The sequence below is a fragment of the Typopeltis vanoorti genome, chromosome 22 (assembly GCF_054136105.1).
Source record: "Typopeltis vanoorti isolate ZY-2024b chromosome 22, IOZ_Tvanoo_1.0, whole genome shotgun sequence".
Lineage (NCBI taxonomy): Eukaryota > Metazoa > Arthropoda > Arachnida > Uropygi > Thelyphonidae > Typopeltis > Typopeltis vanoorti.
The window spans coordinates 21,862,116-21,880,154 of record NC_143570.1 but is presented as its reverse complement, the minus strand read 5'-3'; the positions used below and the strand labels follow the sequence as shown (position 1 = coordinate 21,880,154).

Here is an 18,039-nt window from a genome sequence, read left to right as displayed (position 1 = left end):
TCACCTTTCTTGCCTGACTCTTGTACTGTTCGTCTTTCTCCTTATATATACCCTCCACAGCATTTTCTTTTTCTACAACTCATGCTTAATGACACTACTCATCCATCTAACTCCTACGTTGATTAACCCTCCTTATCTTAGGTATACAATTTCCCCTTAACTATATCCCATGCACTACTAAAATCCTTATTCCTGCAATGTTTTATGCCCAGCACAGATTTAAGTTTCTTCCTAAGCTTGTCATAATTCACCTGCCTTGTAGTTCCATATATACCCCTTCTTGACAGAATATTCCTCATGTTGTACAATCTCCCAAATCAAGACCACATGGTTACTTTCACCATTTGGAGGCACAGTGGTAACCTTGGTTATGGATAGCTCTCCTGATATTAACTTAATAAATTAATATGGGAGAAAAAAAATGGTCAAAATGGTAAACTAGTTGTATGTTCAAACTAGTTTTAACTTATGGATCTAAGAGTTAGGTTAGAAATAGTTAATCAAAGACCAAAGACCACAACCTTGAGAATTCTTAGAAACATAATGGGAGTGAACAGATGGCATTAATGGTAAAATAATATTAAAAATGAGGATATTATGTAGGAATTTGGCAGATGATATGGTTGCTTAAATAGAATTGGTAGGAAAGGATAGCAGAAGTGTTTTGATAATACCAGATTAGAGAAAAAGACCCCAAAGAAAACCAAAATATAAGTATACTGATGCAGTTAAAAATGCCTTCTAAAAGCATTTCAACCAAAATATAGATATACTGATGCAGTTAAAAATGCCTTCTAAGGCATTTCAGCCAAAATATAAGATTTAACAATACTGGAGTTTTGAGAGATAAGACTAATTTTGAGGAAAATCAATAGAAAGTTAGTAATAACATAAATTTTTCATGTAGTACTATCAGTAGTGTTTTAGGATTATCAAATGTATTTGCAGGAATATTTATTTTTGATTATTACAGAAATAATAATGAGAGATTAAAATACAAAGAATTTAATTTTGTAGTGATATGTATATTTCACATGTGTATCTAGGTAAATGTTTAATATGAGAAACTAATGACAAAGAAATATAATTGTATTATGGAAAATAATGATACCATAAATGTGTAATAGACATTCTGTTATTGAATTAATTTTCTTTTTTTTTGTTTAGAATTTGTAGAGATACATTTCTTTTTTTTATACATTTCTAACTGTGACTATGCAATAGTCACAGTTAGACATTTTGTTTGGAACTAGTTGTTTACATAACCAGTAACTCTTGATTCATCAATAGTTATTTGACTTGGGAAAAGCAAGAAGGGGAAGAGAGAGGGAGATATTACTATTATAGCAAAAAGCAAAACGGTAACATGGAAGAAAGAGGAAAAGATTGCTATTATTGTGGAAAGGAAAACAGCAATGCAAAGACTAGACACTGAAGAGGTATGCCTGAGGTAAAATGAAAGGACTCTTGAAGTAAGATTTCATTAAAGAAATTACCTGTGCTGTATTTCCCATGATTAAGAAGAAAATCCCTTTCAATATCCTACTATGCAACAGTTTATTCATATTAGGTTAAAATGGTGAAATTTTTGGCATTCACTCATAATGGCATTATAGACTTTTCTTTTATTTAAATAATCTACAATAAAAAGTGTACTTCTAGCAAAGTAACTGTAATGAATGTCGAAAAAACAAAATTTTGTCTTTATGCTGTTGTTTCAAATATGATGTCTTACACAATATAGTTATATTCTATTCTTCAGTTGTTATTCAGAACACGGTATCATAGGCCGATATTGAGATATTCTGATTTTTGTTGTGAAGAAAAGCTCTCTCCATTTCTTTAGTTAATTTTATGAGGATCTGTGGAGGAACATGAGTTTGACAGAACATTATATTGATGTCTCTTTAGAAGCAATGTTTTATGAGAATAAAATGAGAATATTAGTTCATTTAAACATTATATTGCATTATTATAAGCAGGTGTATTTAGAAACAATTTTCCTGAAAGTTATCGTTCTCTTTCTCATTTTTGGGTAATTTTGTTGGATATAAGGAAGCATATTAATCAGATAGAACATTATATTTCATTCTCATAGATCTCTGTCTACCTTCAGAAGCAATTTTCCTTGAAGTTATTTTTCTTCTATATTTTAAATAGTTTTGTGGATAGAAGGAAGAATATTAGTTGGAGAGAACATTAATATTGCATTCAAATAAAGATCTGTCTTTAGAAGACAGTCATCTATTCAAATGTGGTATCATTGGACTTTTGGAATTTATATAAACTGGATTCTGTGGGAAGATGTTTATCCACTGTTGTATTTGAGCACATTTGATTAGGTCGCTGAATTCAAGACCTGAATGTTATTTCAAGTCAAGCTTAATATGTGTTGCTCATGAGAATAGATGTGTTATATGTAACTGTGGTGTTTTCTTTACTTTGAAGTATGGACAGCCTTTCTTTTTTATTTTTATTAAATAGCATAAAAGCACATGTTTTACTTTAGGAGAATGTTCTTTTGTTGTATAGGCAATACAGGAGACTGTATTACTACCTAAAAATGTTTGGGAAGTGTAATTATGATGTTTGTGAGATAAAGTTTCATAATTTGTAATTTGTTTATAATTTTGATATAAATACATAATTTATTTTTCTAAAAAAAAGTTCTGATAACAGTCTAGAATTAATAACTAGAGATTTGTTGAATGTTTATGCATCATCTACCCAGGATAGAAATCTGTGTGCTATATAAATATATGTAAGATTATATACAAAGTTACAGTGGTACAGCTAGAACATAGTAAAAAACATTTAGTCAATTGGATATATATTATGGCATAAGTTGATAGATTAAAAAATGGTGCAGTTGACAGTTCTCATATTGTAGCTTCCTTTGAGGCTACATATCAGAAATTTGATGATGATGATGGTAGTATACCAGTTTTGCTGTAGTGAAAGGTGACTGTATGTTAGTGATAATTGGAGATGTTTAAATGAGAATATCTAGTGGCTCTGCAGGTGGAGATAATGGATATGGAAGTAGTAGTGGAAAAGGACCTGAAATTTTAGGGCAGCACTAGAGGAAAAGATGAAGGATTATGGCAGTGATGAAATGACACTGACATATATTCAAGTAAATAAGTTATATAGCTCCATTATAAAAGTCCTTGATCAAGTTGTGTTAAAGCTACTATGGTTGATTTGGTTGCTTTTGTTTTGAAGTGATTTTGCAGTTGACAGTGTAGAATTTATGTAAGTATAAAGTCTCCAAAATTTTGGGTATATGCTCAAATTGAGGAAATGCTGCAGAGTTTGGTAGATAATAGGAGTGAGGAGTGATACAAATAACGCCTATAAATTGTTGAGGGGGATTTGGACTAGATTAATACAAAAGCTATTTTCATAAGAGTGGAAGGAGATAGAAGCCATCCATGAAAACCTTTTTTGAAATGTGAATCCTGCCCATAAAAGGCTGGTATTCTGTTGTACTTTTGCATTTGTATTGTGGATGAGTTAAGGGTTGAATAATTGGAAACTGCTTTAGAATCTAAACATGGAATTTTTTCAAGCCACTTAAGGCCTGCCAGTAAACAGGACAGTGGTCTCACACTGGGTGATGGCATTCAACTACCACCTAAGGAGGACATTCTCATTAGATGCACAATCACTATGAGATTCAGACCCACAGCTTGTTGGACGGAGAATAGATACTACCACTACTAGACTTGCAAAGAAGGAGGATGTGTGTGTAAAGAGCAGGCATTTTGCATGCAGGGTGGTGAAAGGAGTGAGGTACAGGAATGTGAGTGGAATGCAGTGTATCCTTTTTAATGCCTTTTATTCTCAAAAGGGAATAGGGGAAGCTCCTTTAACCATAAGCAGCTTTTTGAAGCATTTACTATTTGAGCCCAAACTAGCAATAAATCAAACCTTTTCAGGAGAGTGTTAAGGCAGAAAACTAATGCTCTAAATCCTAACACTCATATTATATTATATTAATATAATATGAGTTATATTATATTTTAACCTTGAGATACAAGATTAAAATTCCAAGTTTTGGGAGAGAGGACACTACTTACCTATAACAAAGATTGATTAACTGAACCTAGTTGAAAAAAGGCTTAGGAAAATTTCCTCTAGTTGGTGACTAGATAAAATGGTCTTTTTTTTTTCTAGTGGATTAGCACTGTGGATGCAAATATCATTTCCACGGGGCTGCAGGCACACATATACAAGTGTGGAAATAGAGAGGACATTTCCACAACATTAGAAAAAACTGAAAGTCGATCATTCCAATATCCATTATTTTAGTGTTGCAGATTATTGGAACATCAAATCCCTGTCTAACATCTAATTATTCCAAACAGTAACTGACCTCTACCCTCTGTTTTGAATGTTATAGTAATTTTTCTTGTAAAATGTCAGTACATATTTGTATATCAAAAATATTAATTTTGGTTTCATCTTACTGTTATCACCCTTTATTTCAATCTTCTCTCCCAAAGAACAGTTTCATTATGAGATTAAGTTATTTATAATAACAAATTTCTTATTTAAATATTTAAGTTTTTTTAATATATATATATACAGAATCTCTTATCTGTAGCTGATGTTGAGGAATCAAGCACTGATTACCTAAGAGCCCTAAATGTGGATTTACGAGAACTTTTGTCATTGTGGTTTGCAGTTGGTTTTCTAACTCTTGAGAGAATTACTTGGGATTCCTCATGCAGCATGCTTCAGAAGGTAAAAGAAGAAAATAATTAGTTTTTAGTGAATCTTACAAAATGCATTTCTTATTATATACAAAAAATTGAACTGGATTTTCAAAAAAGATATTTATTGTTTCAGTAATAAATTGAGTATTTTTATGAATAGGGAAATCACTCTTGTGAAATGTTGGGCTCTCCTGGAGGATTTGAATATTTGTTTGACAAACTGCATGCAAGAAGATGGGAAGGATTACTATATTCTCACATACAGAGGTGAGAAGATGGGGGACATAAGACAAGAGTGGAGGTGGGGAACTTGAATTTAGGGCCACATTGCAAGAATTGATGGGCTATTACAGTAGATAAGGATAATGACAAAGAGGTTTAAGTTTTAAGAGGCTTTTGTCAGACTCTTTCTACACCAGCATATAGAAATAATGATATCATAGTTCCACTGTACAGGCCTTTTGTCAAGCTGCATGTTGACTACTGTGTATAGAAGTGGTCACCTGACTTTTGTGAGACAAAGAGATTTCGAAAAAAAACTCTAGAAGAGTGACTAAGGTAGTATCAGATGTTGCGTAAGACTGAGGGGAATTTTGCAAGTGAATGTAGGGAGGAGGGATAATATTATGATATATATGTTGGTGAGAGATTTGTACTACCAGGCTAATTATTATTAGTAATAAACCTCCATGGAGTCATGTACTATTTCTCACAGCTACCAGCACAATCATCATATTGAAACTTCAACTCATTCACACTCATAGCAATTATAGCACACATTCTTAATAATCCATTCTACTCATTCACCACTCTTCATATACAAAAAACAACTTATTTAACATATCTTCTTCTTCTTCACCATACCTTCCACTTTATGTATATCCTTCCCTTATTAATCCTGTAAATTTCGTCAGACTCTTCCTAACCAGAATTCCTGAAACAACTGAAGCAATTGTCTCTGGACATTCCAGAGCAGTGGCACACCCAGGGAGGGGGCCAAGGGGCTCTGTCCCCCCCCCTCAAAAAAAAAGAAAAAGGAAAAAAACACTAGAAATCTTTTCCTAATTAAAATTCTTTTTTTTTTTTTTTAAATTTATGTTGTGTCTTCTATTTCTCTACTACTTATGAATTAGCAGCCATGTAAGGTAGGAATACCCTATAGCTCTCAGGAATCCTTGCCGCTGTGAATGCAAGGCAAACGAGTAGTGCTCTTGCGGACTGAGCACTACTTCGTTTGTTGGCCAGAGGAGATCATGGGCATCATGTATGAGCACTACTTTGTTTGTTGGCCAGAGGAGATCATGGGCATCATGTATCGGCAGTCACTGCAGATGCTCAGTCATAGGTCGTATGCAATGTAGTGTGCATTCTCAAATCATCTACTCAACTCGTCCCCTCCCCCAAGATTAAATCTTGAGTACTCGGCTCCCTCCAAGATTAAATCCTGAGTGCACTACTGTTCCAGAGACAGTGAATAAGTAAGACAACTAATCTGGTATGAATGCTTGGATGTTAGTCATTCATGTTGATTTTTTGTGGAATGAAACAGATGTCTAAAGTTAATGAATAACTAACTAAATGTATTTAGTTAATTAAATTACTCAGTCATTATTTTGTCTTGGTCACCAGGGCATTTTCATGGGCACAAAGAGATATACTGAGCAGATGCATACAGGCACACTAGTATGCAGACACACAGCAGTGGGTTCCATGAAAATTCATTGAAAAAATAGTTAATCGAAGGACAATTCATCGAAAAGGCAATTTATCAAATGAACAATTCATCGAACGACAATTCGTTGAAAATGCAATTCACCGAAAATTTTAACTAAAATTTCGTTAAATTGATCCAGCCAAAGCGAAATTGCTAATATCATTTCAATACTTTTTTTCAAAAATGTTATAATAAAGTGATCCATTTAGAACAAAAACTGACTGTGTAAACAGCTTCTTGTACCGACAACTTCTACTAATTCCGCTAAGTCAGAGAGTTATTGTAATACATAATTTGGACACATTATTTCTTTGTTGCCCCGAATATAGCTGAACTGAAAACTGGAACAGTTCAACATTTTCTTGTAAAAGTTTCAAGCGAATCTAATTCAGATTCACTATTTGAAACTTTTATTCATCCCATAATAATTCAAATAGAATTATTATGGGATGAATAAATTCATCCCATAATAATTGTTGTATTGAAGTCGCATATTACTACTAGTAACAATAATAATAATGGAGCCTGCTTGGGCTGGGCTTTTCCTCCCAGAAACAGGCAAATCATTCCCATGAATAGATGTGAAACAGTTATCGGACAAGAAAGACAATAAGAAACCATATTGTTCTGTAATTATTCCCTAATAAAGTAGCATTGCTTTATCACTCTGCATGGTTCGGTATTTGTTCTAAATGGATCAGTTTATCATAACGTTTTCGAAAAGTTAAAATTTTCGGTGAATTGTATTTTCAACAAATTGTCATTCGATGAATTGTCTTTCAATTAATTGCCTTTTCAATGAACTCTCCGGATACCCAGTAGTTACTAGTATGTAAACAGTCCTTTACAACCAGTCTATGTTTGCCTGCATGCACATGCCCAATATATCTCTTTGTGTCTGTGAAGATGCCTTGGTGACCAAGGCAAATTAATGACCAATTTAATTAGCTAATAAATTTAGTTAGTTAAGTGGATTGAGTGTAGTGTAGGTGTGTAAAGCTGGGGTTTTTGACTTGAGTCATTTGAGATAAAACTGAACTTTTATTAGATTATTTTTGCATTCTTGTCAGAAGATTATTTCATTTATTCAGCAATCAAGAGAGTAAAAACAGTAATTACACCTTAGACAAAGGCACAGAAATCACAGTGATCATCTCATTTAGTATCACTGAAATACCAAAGGGCAGTGGACTGAGATTGTCTTTAAAAAAGAAAACATAGGGAAACATAGATAAGGTTAAATTCCTAAGAGGATAATGCTTCAGCTGGTGCTTCTGGACTAATCTGTGCGGTTAGAGAAAGGAAGCTAGTTTGAATTATGAATATTAAAGTTCAAGGAAGATTATCTTACTATTTGGGTAATTAGACTATGTAAACCCATCTTTCAGAGATAACTGAAGAGGTTAGAGTAATATCAGAATTAGGAGATCAGCAAGAGCAGCAAAATCTATTTCGCTTTCTAATCTTTTACTGCTTAACCATTTATGATATGCTTCTTTTTTCATTTTGAAAACAGAAGTATATCATAAGAAAGGTTCAAAGAAAGACTCCTATTATTTTTAAATAAAATCTATTCAACAAGTAACCCACCAATAGAATAGAAAAAAGCAATTGTGATCCCTATCTTTAAAAAAGGTGGTAGAAATGACCCTAAAAATTATAGAGGTATAAGTATTCTAAATTCCTGTTACAAAATATATAGCAGAATTTTAAATAAAAACTAATAAAATATTCTGAAAACTTTATTTTAGAAGTACAGAATGGATTTAGAAGAGGATGATCATGTATTGACCTGGCCTTTTGTCTAAAATTAATAATAGAGAGGGTTCTTAAGGGTCAGAGCTGTATAATTGAGAAGAGACTCCGCATAGCCTTTAAAAGAATGCAGAGAACCGACCAGGGCTTCTGACCTAACGTCCAATCCTCACCTTCTCGTGGTGCACCTTGTTAAGTATCTACCTGGATACTGAACGAACAAGGATGGAACTGACAATTTGGGATTTAGCCGACCAAATTGTATTCTTATTGGCTTAAACCAAGATATACAAAATTATGGTACAACATGACAGAATTCCATGCCGGCTGGGACGTCGCCTGGTTAAACAAGGCCCCTGTTGTCTTCGCCAGGGAACCAGCGAAAAGTCAGCTACTGGAACAAATCGGAAAACACACCCCAACTCAACATCACAAGAGTTAAAGATTAGTACTATCAACATAAGAAGCCTGAATGGCAAAGAAATGGAGTTAGCTGAGGAATTAGATAAGCACCAGATCGACATAATATGGGTGACCAAGAAAAAAACTGGTGAGATCTTTTTAAGCAATAAATACATAATGTTATATTCAGGAAATGACAATCAAGGAAAAGAATAAGTAGCCATAGTATTGAACACTAAATACATGGCTAATTTTCTTGAATGGCAGCCAGTCTCAAGTAGAGTGATGTGGGCAGATATCAGAATGGGGAACTGGACAAAGAGACTTATTTGTGCCTATGGTCCCACTGAAGGTTCTACTAAGGTAGAAGTGGAGGAATTTTTTGAGGCTTTAGAGAAAGCAACTGCAATGATAAAGGAAAAGTTGGTCCTTGTTGGAGATCTAAATAGCAGAGTAGGAAATGATTGTGAGACATACAAAAATATTTTGGGAAAATTTGAAGAAAAGAGCAAAGCTAATAATAATGGCAAATACCTGTTGGATTTTTGCTCACGACATAGACTGGTTATTACTAATACCATGTTTCAACATAAAAATGTGCACAAATTCACATGGAGAGAAGAGGCAAGGAATAAGAAAAGTCTCATTGACTATGTTATTGTTGAGAGTAATGTTTTCTCCCTGGTGCAGGACACCAGAGTATACAAGAGGATTTGAAATTGGAAGTGATCACTATTTAGCCTTGAGCAGGATAAAATTGAATTTCATTTTGAAAAGCAGATAATTTAAGACAGTTTTAAAGAGAATAAAAGTTGAGCAGCTCTCTGTGAACTGTAGACTAATATGCACAAAGGTTATTGAAGAAAAAATGAAAGTGTTTGAGAACATAAACCAAACCTTGGAGATTCAGTGTCAAGCCTTGAAGAAAACCCTGATTGATTCAGCCAGAGAGGCATGTGGTGAGGTTGTGTGCAAGGATAGAAAAATCAGAACTCCATGGGGGACACGGGAAGTTAAAGAGGCAGCGAAGGAAAAGAAGAAAGCATATCAAAAGTTCCTGGCAAATAAGTCAGCTTGTGTCTTAGAGAATACAGAGACAAATGTAAGAAAGCTAACACTGTGTAAAACTAGCTGAACAAAAGTCATAGGAAGACTTTGGTAAGAACGTGGAAAATAAATATCAAGAGGGTGGCACGATATTATGGAGGTTGTTGAAGAAGCTCAAAAATGGAGGAAAGAGTGCTGTAAAAGGAATTAGAGATGATAAATGTGACATGAAAACTGGAGAAAAATATATCCTTGAAGTATGGAGTAATTACTTCGTGAAATGCTAAATGAAACAAGCAGTGATAACACTGTGGTAAAAAACACTGACCAGGCATGCAGTCAGGAATACGTATCCATACTTGAAGTAGAAAATGCCATCAAAGGCTTGAAATGTGGAAAGGCACCAGGAATAGATGTATTAGACCAGAAATGCTCAAGTATGGAGGTATAAAAGTCTTACAGTGGGACGAATTCCTAATGATTGGATTAGAGCTCTCATAGTACCCATATATAAAAAGGGAATTAAAACTGAATGTGAGAATTTTAGAGGTATTTCCCTACTGAGTGTTCCTGGTAAGATTTATGCAAGTATACTTGAGAAATGGTTGAGATGGAGTGTGGAAGAAAAGTTGCTGAAGAACAGATGGATTCAGGCCAAATACAGGCTGTCAGGATCAGATCTTCACTTTATGACAAATAGTTGAGAAATCATGGGAATATAACAAAGCTCTGTATTTAAGTTTTGTCGATCTGGAAAAGGCATATGACAAGGTGCTAAGAGAGAAGCTCTTCAATATGCTACAGTTATATGGTGTCAATGGGGCATTATATCAAGCAATACCTAGTCTTTATTTGAGTTGTAAGTAAGCAGTTAGAATTGAAGGAAGTACAGGAAGATGGTTTAATGTTAAATCTGGCATCAGACAAGGATGTACATTATCCCCTTTGTTATTCATTATCTATATGGATCACATTATGAAGGAAAGTGGTATTAAACCTGATATCAAAATTGCAGATGTTAATGTCAGTTCTTTGCTTTATGTAGACGATGTTATACTTCTAAATAAATCCGCTACAAGTCTGCAAGATTCCCTGTCTAAATTGAATAACTGTTGTAATAGATATGGTATGAAGGTCAGCAATACAAAGACAATGAAAATGGAGAGAAGCATTAAAAATGTCAATTGCATTGTGAATGGAGAACCTGTGGAACAAGTAAAACATTTCAGCTACTTAGGTACGATTTTTAGTGAAGATGGTATATTAAATATGGAAATAGACAACAGAATCAACAAAACTGGTATGGTAGGAAGTCAGTTGAATAAATTCATATGGAATAAGAGAGAAATTAGTCGTAACACCAAAAACTAGAAACTGCAGATATGAGAGTCCTGAGAAAGATTAGGGGCATGAACAGATGGCATCAATGGCAATATCATATCAAAAACCAGAATATTAGGAAAGAACTTGACATTGTCAGCATCCAGGAATACATTAGCAGAGCTAATCTCAGGTGGTATGGTCACTTAAACAGAATGGGCGAGGAAAGATTAGTCTCTGCCAGGTTGGCAGGAAAACGACCCAGAGGATGACCAAGATATAGGTGGATTGATATGGTAAAAAGTGCCTGAGAAAATTGTAGATAGGAGGTTAGTACTATCATGATATCCTGTACACCCTTTGAGGTACATGGCAGGAATTTGATGATGATGAATTATTAGCTTTAGATATAAGTTTTATTCCATATAACATTAACATGACTAAGACAATAATCCTTTATATTGCCTCATTCACTCATTTCAGGATCTCTCCAGAGTTTTTCCTTCTCATGGTAGAAACCAGGCATCAAAACTTGTGCATGTAGTCTGATCAGAACCTTGTACAGTTGTGTACAAGGTTCTGATAAACACCATCTCTACTCATTGTATCCTAATCATAAAGGTAATGCAATGCACCCTCTCTGAAAAATTCAGAGGAAAGGGTGCAATGTATCCTTTTTAGAGTTTTCCTTATCACACTGAAAACTAGGTGTCAAAATTTGTGCAATAATCCAGATAGTCTGATCATGGCTTTGTAAAGTGGTATGATCATTTTCTTATCTGTAGTCATCAGAGTTTCTTCCCCTTATCAAAACAGTGGTGCAGTATGTAATTTTCACAATACCTGTAACATACCCTAAATGTACCCTTCATGTCAATAATTGAAAACAAGCAGCAGTACACAAGCACAAGACTAAATATTAATATGTAGTGATGTGTCATCTAGTCACTAGTCTTATTAACATTTTGTCTATTCAACACTGTATATGTATTTGGTCATTTCTGGTCTCTTTAGTATTTGCCTCCATATTTTGGGTTGCACAACTTTGTATAATTTGAAAAATTCTGCCATAAACTATCTCTATAACTTGACTGGTTAGTAAGATATCATCATCATAATAGGCTTTCCTAACAAGTGTGTGTGTGCGTGCAAGGGGGGGGGGGGGGTCTGGAAAGTTCTGATAAACTCCCAGAACAAAAATGATATTATAGCAACTGATATAACAGCAAGAAAGAAAGAACATATTAGTAGCAGAGTTATGAAGGTAACTGATATTCTTATATCTGCAGGTGTTCTTTCTTGTGGTTATATCTGTTGCATTAATATCATTTTTGTTCTAGGTGTTTATCAGAACTTTCCAGGCCCCCCCCCCCCCCACCTCCCTTGTATATAAGATTTTCAATTTGTGAACCAAAGTTTGAATTAAGGAATAATCGTCAGAATAGATCCAAAATGCAATAAAGAATCGAAATGTAATGTGGAAAGCTTAACCATGAAAAGTGTTACATTTTAAATATTTGAAATCTCCCTTTTTTTTTTTTTTGTTGTTGTTGTTGTTGTATATTTGCTTTTGATAATATTTTATTTTAGATATCAGAATATGAAGCAGTTCATCCAATGAGAAATTGGATGGATCTTAAGCGCAGGGTTGGAAGTTATAGAAGATGTTATGCATTTATTCATAGTAGTATGCCAAAGGAACCAATAGTGGTGTTACACACTGCCCTCACTTATGAGATATCGTCATCCATACAGGTATCATATTCTTATTTCCTTTGTATTTAAGATGATAACTATGAAAAAATAGATTTCATTTCATTATGTAAATTATGTGGAAAAATATAATACTGAAGAATTAGTATTTAGAGAGAAAACAGTACTTTTATAATAGCTGACATTTCTCTTCAGGCTTGAATTCTTGCTTTCAAAGAGCGTTTATTTTTCAATAAAATCTTTGATACATATAACTGTAAAATTTTATTTTCAAAAGAAAAAATAAAAATAAAACAGTATTTGAAAGTTGAGAGTTTTCCCACTTGGTTATACTATAAATTAAAGATTGCAAGAAATTATATTCTTGGTTTAATCCTTTATCCAAATGTAAGCAAACAATATTTACGCATGAAGTAACTTCACGACTGGGCAACTTGTATATAGAGGCTAACGACGTCACATCACTTGCCTTAATATCCCATAATGCAAGCACATATCCTTACCGACATGTATAATGCATAGTTTTTTTTATTATTATTATTACGGGTATCTCCATGGAGTCAGTAAACTCATCGCGGGAGACCCAAACTAGCAAAACAATATCTGTCATATCTCTTCTTGAATTCATTTACAGATGAAGAGCTCACAACAAAGTCAGGCAATGAATTCCACTCATTCACCACCCTCCAGGCAAAAAACCTTGTTCTGACACCTTTGTTAACCACACTCTTCTTTAATTTCCAGAGATGACCTCTTGTTCTTCCATCACTATCACACAGCTGAAACATTTCCCCTGCATCAATCCTATAAAAACCTTTTAGTAATTTGAATGTTTCTATCATATCCCCTCTTCTTCGCCTATCAGCCAATCTCTGCAATCCACACGCTCTCAATCTATCAATGTAGGGAGCATTTTTTATATCACTCACCAACTTGGTCACTCTTCTCTGAACCCTCTCCACAGCCTCCTCATCTCCAAGGAATCCAGGTGACCAGACCTGAGCACAGTAATCCAAATGTGGAAGTATCAATGCTTTATAAAGGGGAATAATAACCTCTTTATCTCTGGATGTCAGTGTGTTCCTCAACAACCAAGTAATCCTATGTGCAATCTTGGACACCTTAGCAATGTGTCCTCTGAACTTCATCTCCTTATCTACCAATACCCCTAAGTCCCTAGCCTCATCAATCTCTTGGAGTACCTTTCCATCTATGTAGTACACAGCTGGTAATCTTTTAATCCCAAAATGCAAGACTTTACACTTTTCCACATTGAACTGACATCCATTTTCTTTTGCCCATTTTACCAGCTTATTTAAATCCTCCTGCAAACTTTCAACATCAGCTTGATTTTTTATTGCACTACACAACTTTGCATCATCAGCAAACAACTGAATATCTCCCTTTAAGCCGTTTCCTATATCATTTATATACAAATTAAACAACATTGGCCCAAGCACAGAGCCCTGAGGCACACCACTGGTCACCTGCCTCATTCTGGACTCGGCTCCTCCATACACCACCTTATGGTATCTCTCCCTGAGCCATTCTCCTATCCATATCACCAATTTAATATCCATTCCCATCTGCTCCAATTTGCGTAACAGTGTTCTATGGGGTATCCTGTCAAAAGCCTTAGCAAAATCCAGAAGTACCACTGTGTAGCCAGTTCCTTTGTCCAACTCTGATGTTATTCTATTATGGATAGTTAATAGATTGCTAAGGCAGGATCTACCTTTAACAAAACCATGTTGGCCTCTATAGAGTATCATATCCTGATCCACCCATTCTTGAATTTTGTCTTTAACCAACTTTTCCAATACTTTTACCACTACTCCTGAGATGGTGATTGGTCTGTAATTCAATACTGCAGTTTTAGAGCCACCCTTATGCAAAGGAACCACTTTGCCTAACTTCCACTCCCTAGGGACCATACCAGAGTTCAAACTTAAATTAAATATCCAGGTAAGAGGGGTTGACAATTCATTTGCACATTCACGCAACACCCGAGCTGATATTCCATCTAAGCCTACCACAGTGTTTGCATTTAAGTTTCGCAATATATTTAATACCTCTGATTCTTTAGCTTCAATTCTCACATTAGGTATTGCTATAGGTATAGAGATATCCTCACTTGGGTGATAGACTTTTGAGAAGTGATCACTCAGTAACTCGACTATTACATCTGATTTTGTCACCTCAATACCATCAGCCCCACTAAGGTTATCCTTCCGAAGTCATTCTTCCTCTTACTTGCCACATAGCGGAAGAACTCTTTGGGATTACCCTTGATCTCTTTGGCTAAGGTCTTCTCATAATCTCCTTTATCCAAGTGTAAGCAAACAATGTTTACGCATGAAGTAACTTCACGACTGGGCAACTTGTATATAGAGGCTAATGACTTCACATCACTTGCCTTAATATCCCATAATGCAAGCACATATCCTTTCCGACATGTATAATGCTATGCATTATGGGAAGGGTCACTACCCAGTCCGGTTGTGACACTTCTTTATTGAGCTTTATTGAGGTCTCATTGCTTAGATATGTATAACTGTAAAATTAAGCCTCTTAAATCAACATTATTTCTGTTCTTATTATAATTAAATTGTATTCTTAGTCCATTAATTTGATGCTGCTTTATCAAAATAACATTACACAATTTAAGCATATAATTTTTGTAATGCATATTCACAGAATTATATGTATGAAAATATCAGCAAGTATACTATACAAGGTATGCCATCATTACATGGCATGTTTCTTATGTTATTTCTACATTTTGTGTTAATTAATTTTAATAACTTGCTCTCTTTTATCATGTTAACTTATTATTATGATCTTCCAGTATATTTTGCTACCTAATTGCAGATAACCTCTTCAAGGAGTCACATCTATGTATAATAGTATTAACACTCAGCTCCATGTTCAAATATTTTATTGTCCTTTAGAAACATAATGTTTACAGTATAAATAAAATAGTGTGATTAAGTGAATGGCATTTCTCCTGTGCATTCATAAGATGTAGTCGTAAAGAAACCCACATCGATGTAGTATTTGAACTGATCCAGTTCAAATACTACATCATAAGTAATATAGTAATAAATACTATATTACTTATGACTTTTAGAATAGGATTCCTGATTAAGTTAACTCTTGGCTTTCCCATGATGACTACTTTATTATATTAGTTTTTATATTTGATTGCCTTGTCCATATAGACTTCAAATGCATTTCACTTAACCACAGTGTTTCTCATCAAATCCTAAATTACATTTCAATAGTTGATAACTGTTAGGTGAGCATTAATCATTTTATCATTGTCATTAGTTTTTGGTGTCTGTCAAAAAGGAACATACCAGGTATTTTGATTGTTCAGTACAGTATTTCATGACTTCTTTCCTGTCAGCAGCATTCTTCCAAACTGGTTTGTTGCTTGGCAAAGATCATTATATCAATCTTCTAAGCACTATTGACTGCATCAATCCCCATATATCTGAGACTTTTTCCTGCCCTTTTGTGCTTCAAACAATTGCTTTGCTAATCTTTCATCTCCCATTTTTTAATGACCATTCTATCTTCGATTAGCTTTGTTCATACACACATTCTTGAATATTAACTTTTTCAAGTTCTTTTTCTAATATCTTTAGTTTTAATATATTCTTCTGCCACTGATTGTCATCTGTTTATTATCCTAATTTTCCTCAGAGCTCTCATCTCTGTGGCCTTCAATCTTTCATCAGCTGTTTTATTTCTACACAACTCTCCAATCCATAAGTTAAAATTTGTATGTTGTTAATGTTTTAACTGATTTGTCTGTTATTTTTGAGAGGTGATGATGTGGAAAAAAATCAAAAAACAAGAATAAAAGAATTAAAATTGTGTATGTTTCCACAGTGTGATAGGAACAAATTGAGAAGGACCATGATTACTAACAAGTCAATGCATGTCAATTCAAGAGAATGGTGTTCAATTTATAATGTATGGAGTAAATTTAGTGGGTAAAAGGACTTCTGCATATGACTAATGTACACTTGAATTTCGAGTTAAGTGTCAAGACAAATTATTTGAGAGATCAGACATGCAAAATCAGCAAAGCTAGAACTATTAGGAGGGGGAGATGAACAAATTTGTGGTCACCATTGAGGTGAGTGAGCATGAGAATGGGAACTAACAAAAATGCTGACTGTTATGACCAGTGAGGAGAGTAAGAGAGTTTGCTAAATGTTTTGACAATTTGTAGCACATAGTCAGTGGCTGCAAGAGTATTCTCCTTCAGCTGTTGGATTGACTGGGGCTTGTTCACATCCACCTTTTCCTTCAGGTTATCCCTATAGGAAGAAGTCGGGCACCATCAGATCTGAGAAGGTGAGCCAGTTAATTGCAGATCTTCACAAAATTACATAATAAAATAATCAAACGATTTTCAAAATAAAATCACATGATTTTGGTTGTTGTTGGGTTGAGGTGAAAATGGGTTTGTGGATTTTAGGTAAATTGTGTATTCAGGGAGGGGGTGAGAACCGAAAGATTGAGGAGTTTATTTGTGATGTCAGACTGCCAGGAAGATACTTTTTTAAGAAGGGCTTTTTAATTTTTTAATCTGTGTTTTGGTGGGATCAACACAATCCTGTCTGATCTCTCACAAGAAAGAGCTTGCATACCTCCCCCTTACATTCAGTAATATTGTAATATCAGCACAATCAGATTTCTCTTTTTGGACTGACCTGAACCTCAGATCTTTCCTGGCACAACCACATTTCAACTATAGCTTCTGCAGCTGCCAAAAAACTTGGGGTACTTTTTCACACAAGACACAACCTCAGCTGCTAACTTTATACAAGGCCCAAATCTACCCAGCCATGGAGTTTCAGATTGTGCTCCAACTCCTCTCTAAGATTGCTTGATCTGTCTAGAAGAGGGCAATCTGGCTAATTCATGACCTCTCTCTCTCTCTCTCTCTCTCTCACACACATACCCACTTCAATCCATTTCTCATAAATGTTCAGTTTCTGCCTTGTGCCTCTTGTACAGATACTTTCATGAACAGTGCTCTGCTAAATTGGCCACTAATATTCTCCCACTCACCTCCAAAATCATTAAAACAAGAACTACTGCTAACCAACACCTTTTACAGTCCATCTTGAAACTCACCAAACCAATTTCACTGCTTCTTTTCATTCCATTCCATTTACTTTTGTTATATATATATATATATATATATATTCAGTCAGTTGGTGAAAGTCACTGATATATAAAAGGAAGGGAGCAGGTGAAAGAACAGATCCTTCTGGAACACTAATATTATTTGAATTGAACAGTTTGAGGATAAAGATCCATCCTCCATCACAAAAGCTGGCAATCCAG

The 18,039-nt window shown here is 34.6% G+C and overlaps 1 protein-coding gene across 2 annotated transcripts in view; it reads left to right on the top strand.

Moving 5' to 3' along the window:
- Nucleotides 1–18,039, top strand: part of LOC150094207 (malonyl-CoA decarboxylase, mitochondrial-like) — a 136,251-nt gene that overhangs the window by 52,608 nt on the left and 65,604 nt on the right. Inside the window, exons 5-6 of one of the 2 annotated variants that reach the window (XM_090412011.1) lie at nt 4,594–4,749; nt 12,550–12,714. In XM_090412011.1, coding sequence (XP_090268137.1) covers nt 4,594–4,749; nt 12,550–12,714 — 321 coding nt within the window. The remainder of the gene's footprint in view (nt 1–4,593; nt 4,750–12,549; nt 12,715–18,039) is intronic. The other variant, XM_090412012.1, reaches the window with a different exon arrangement.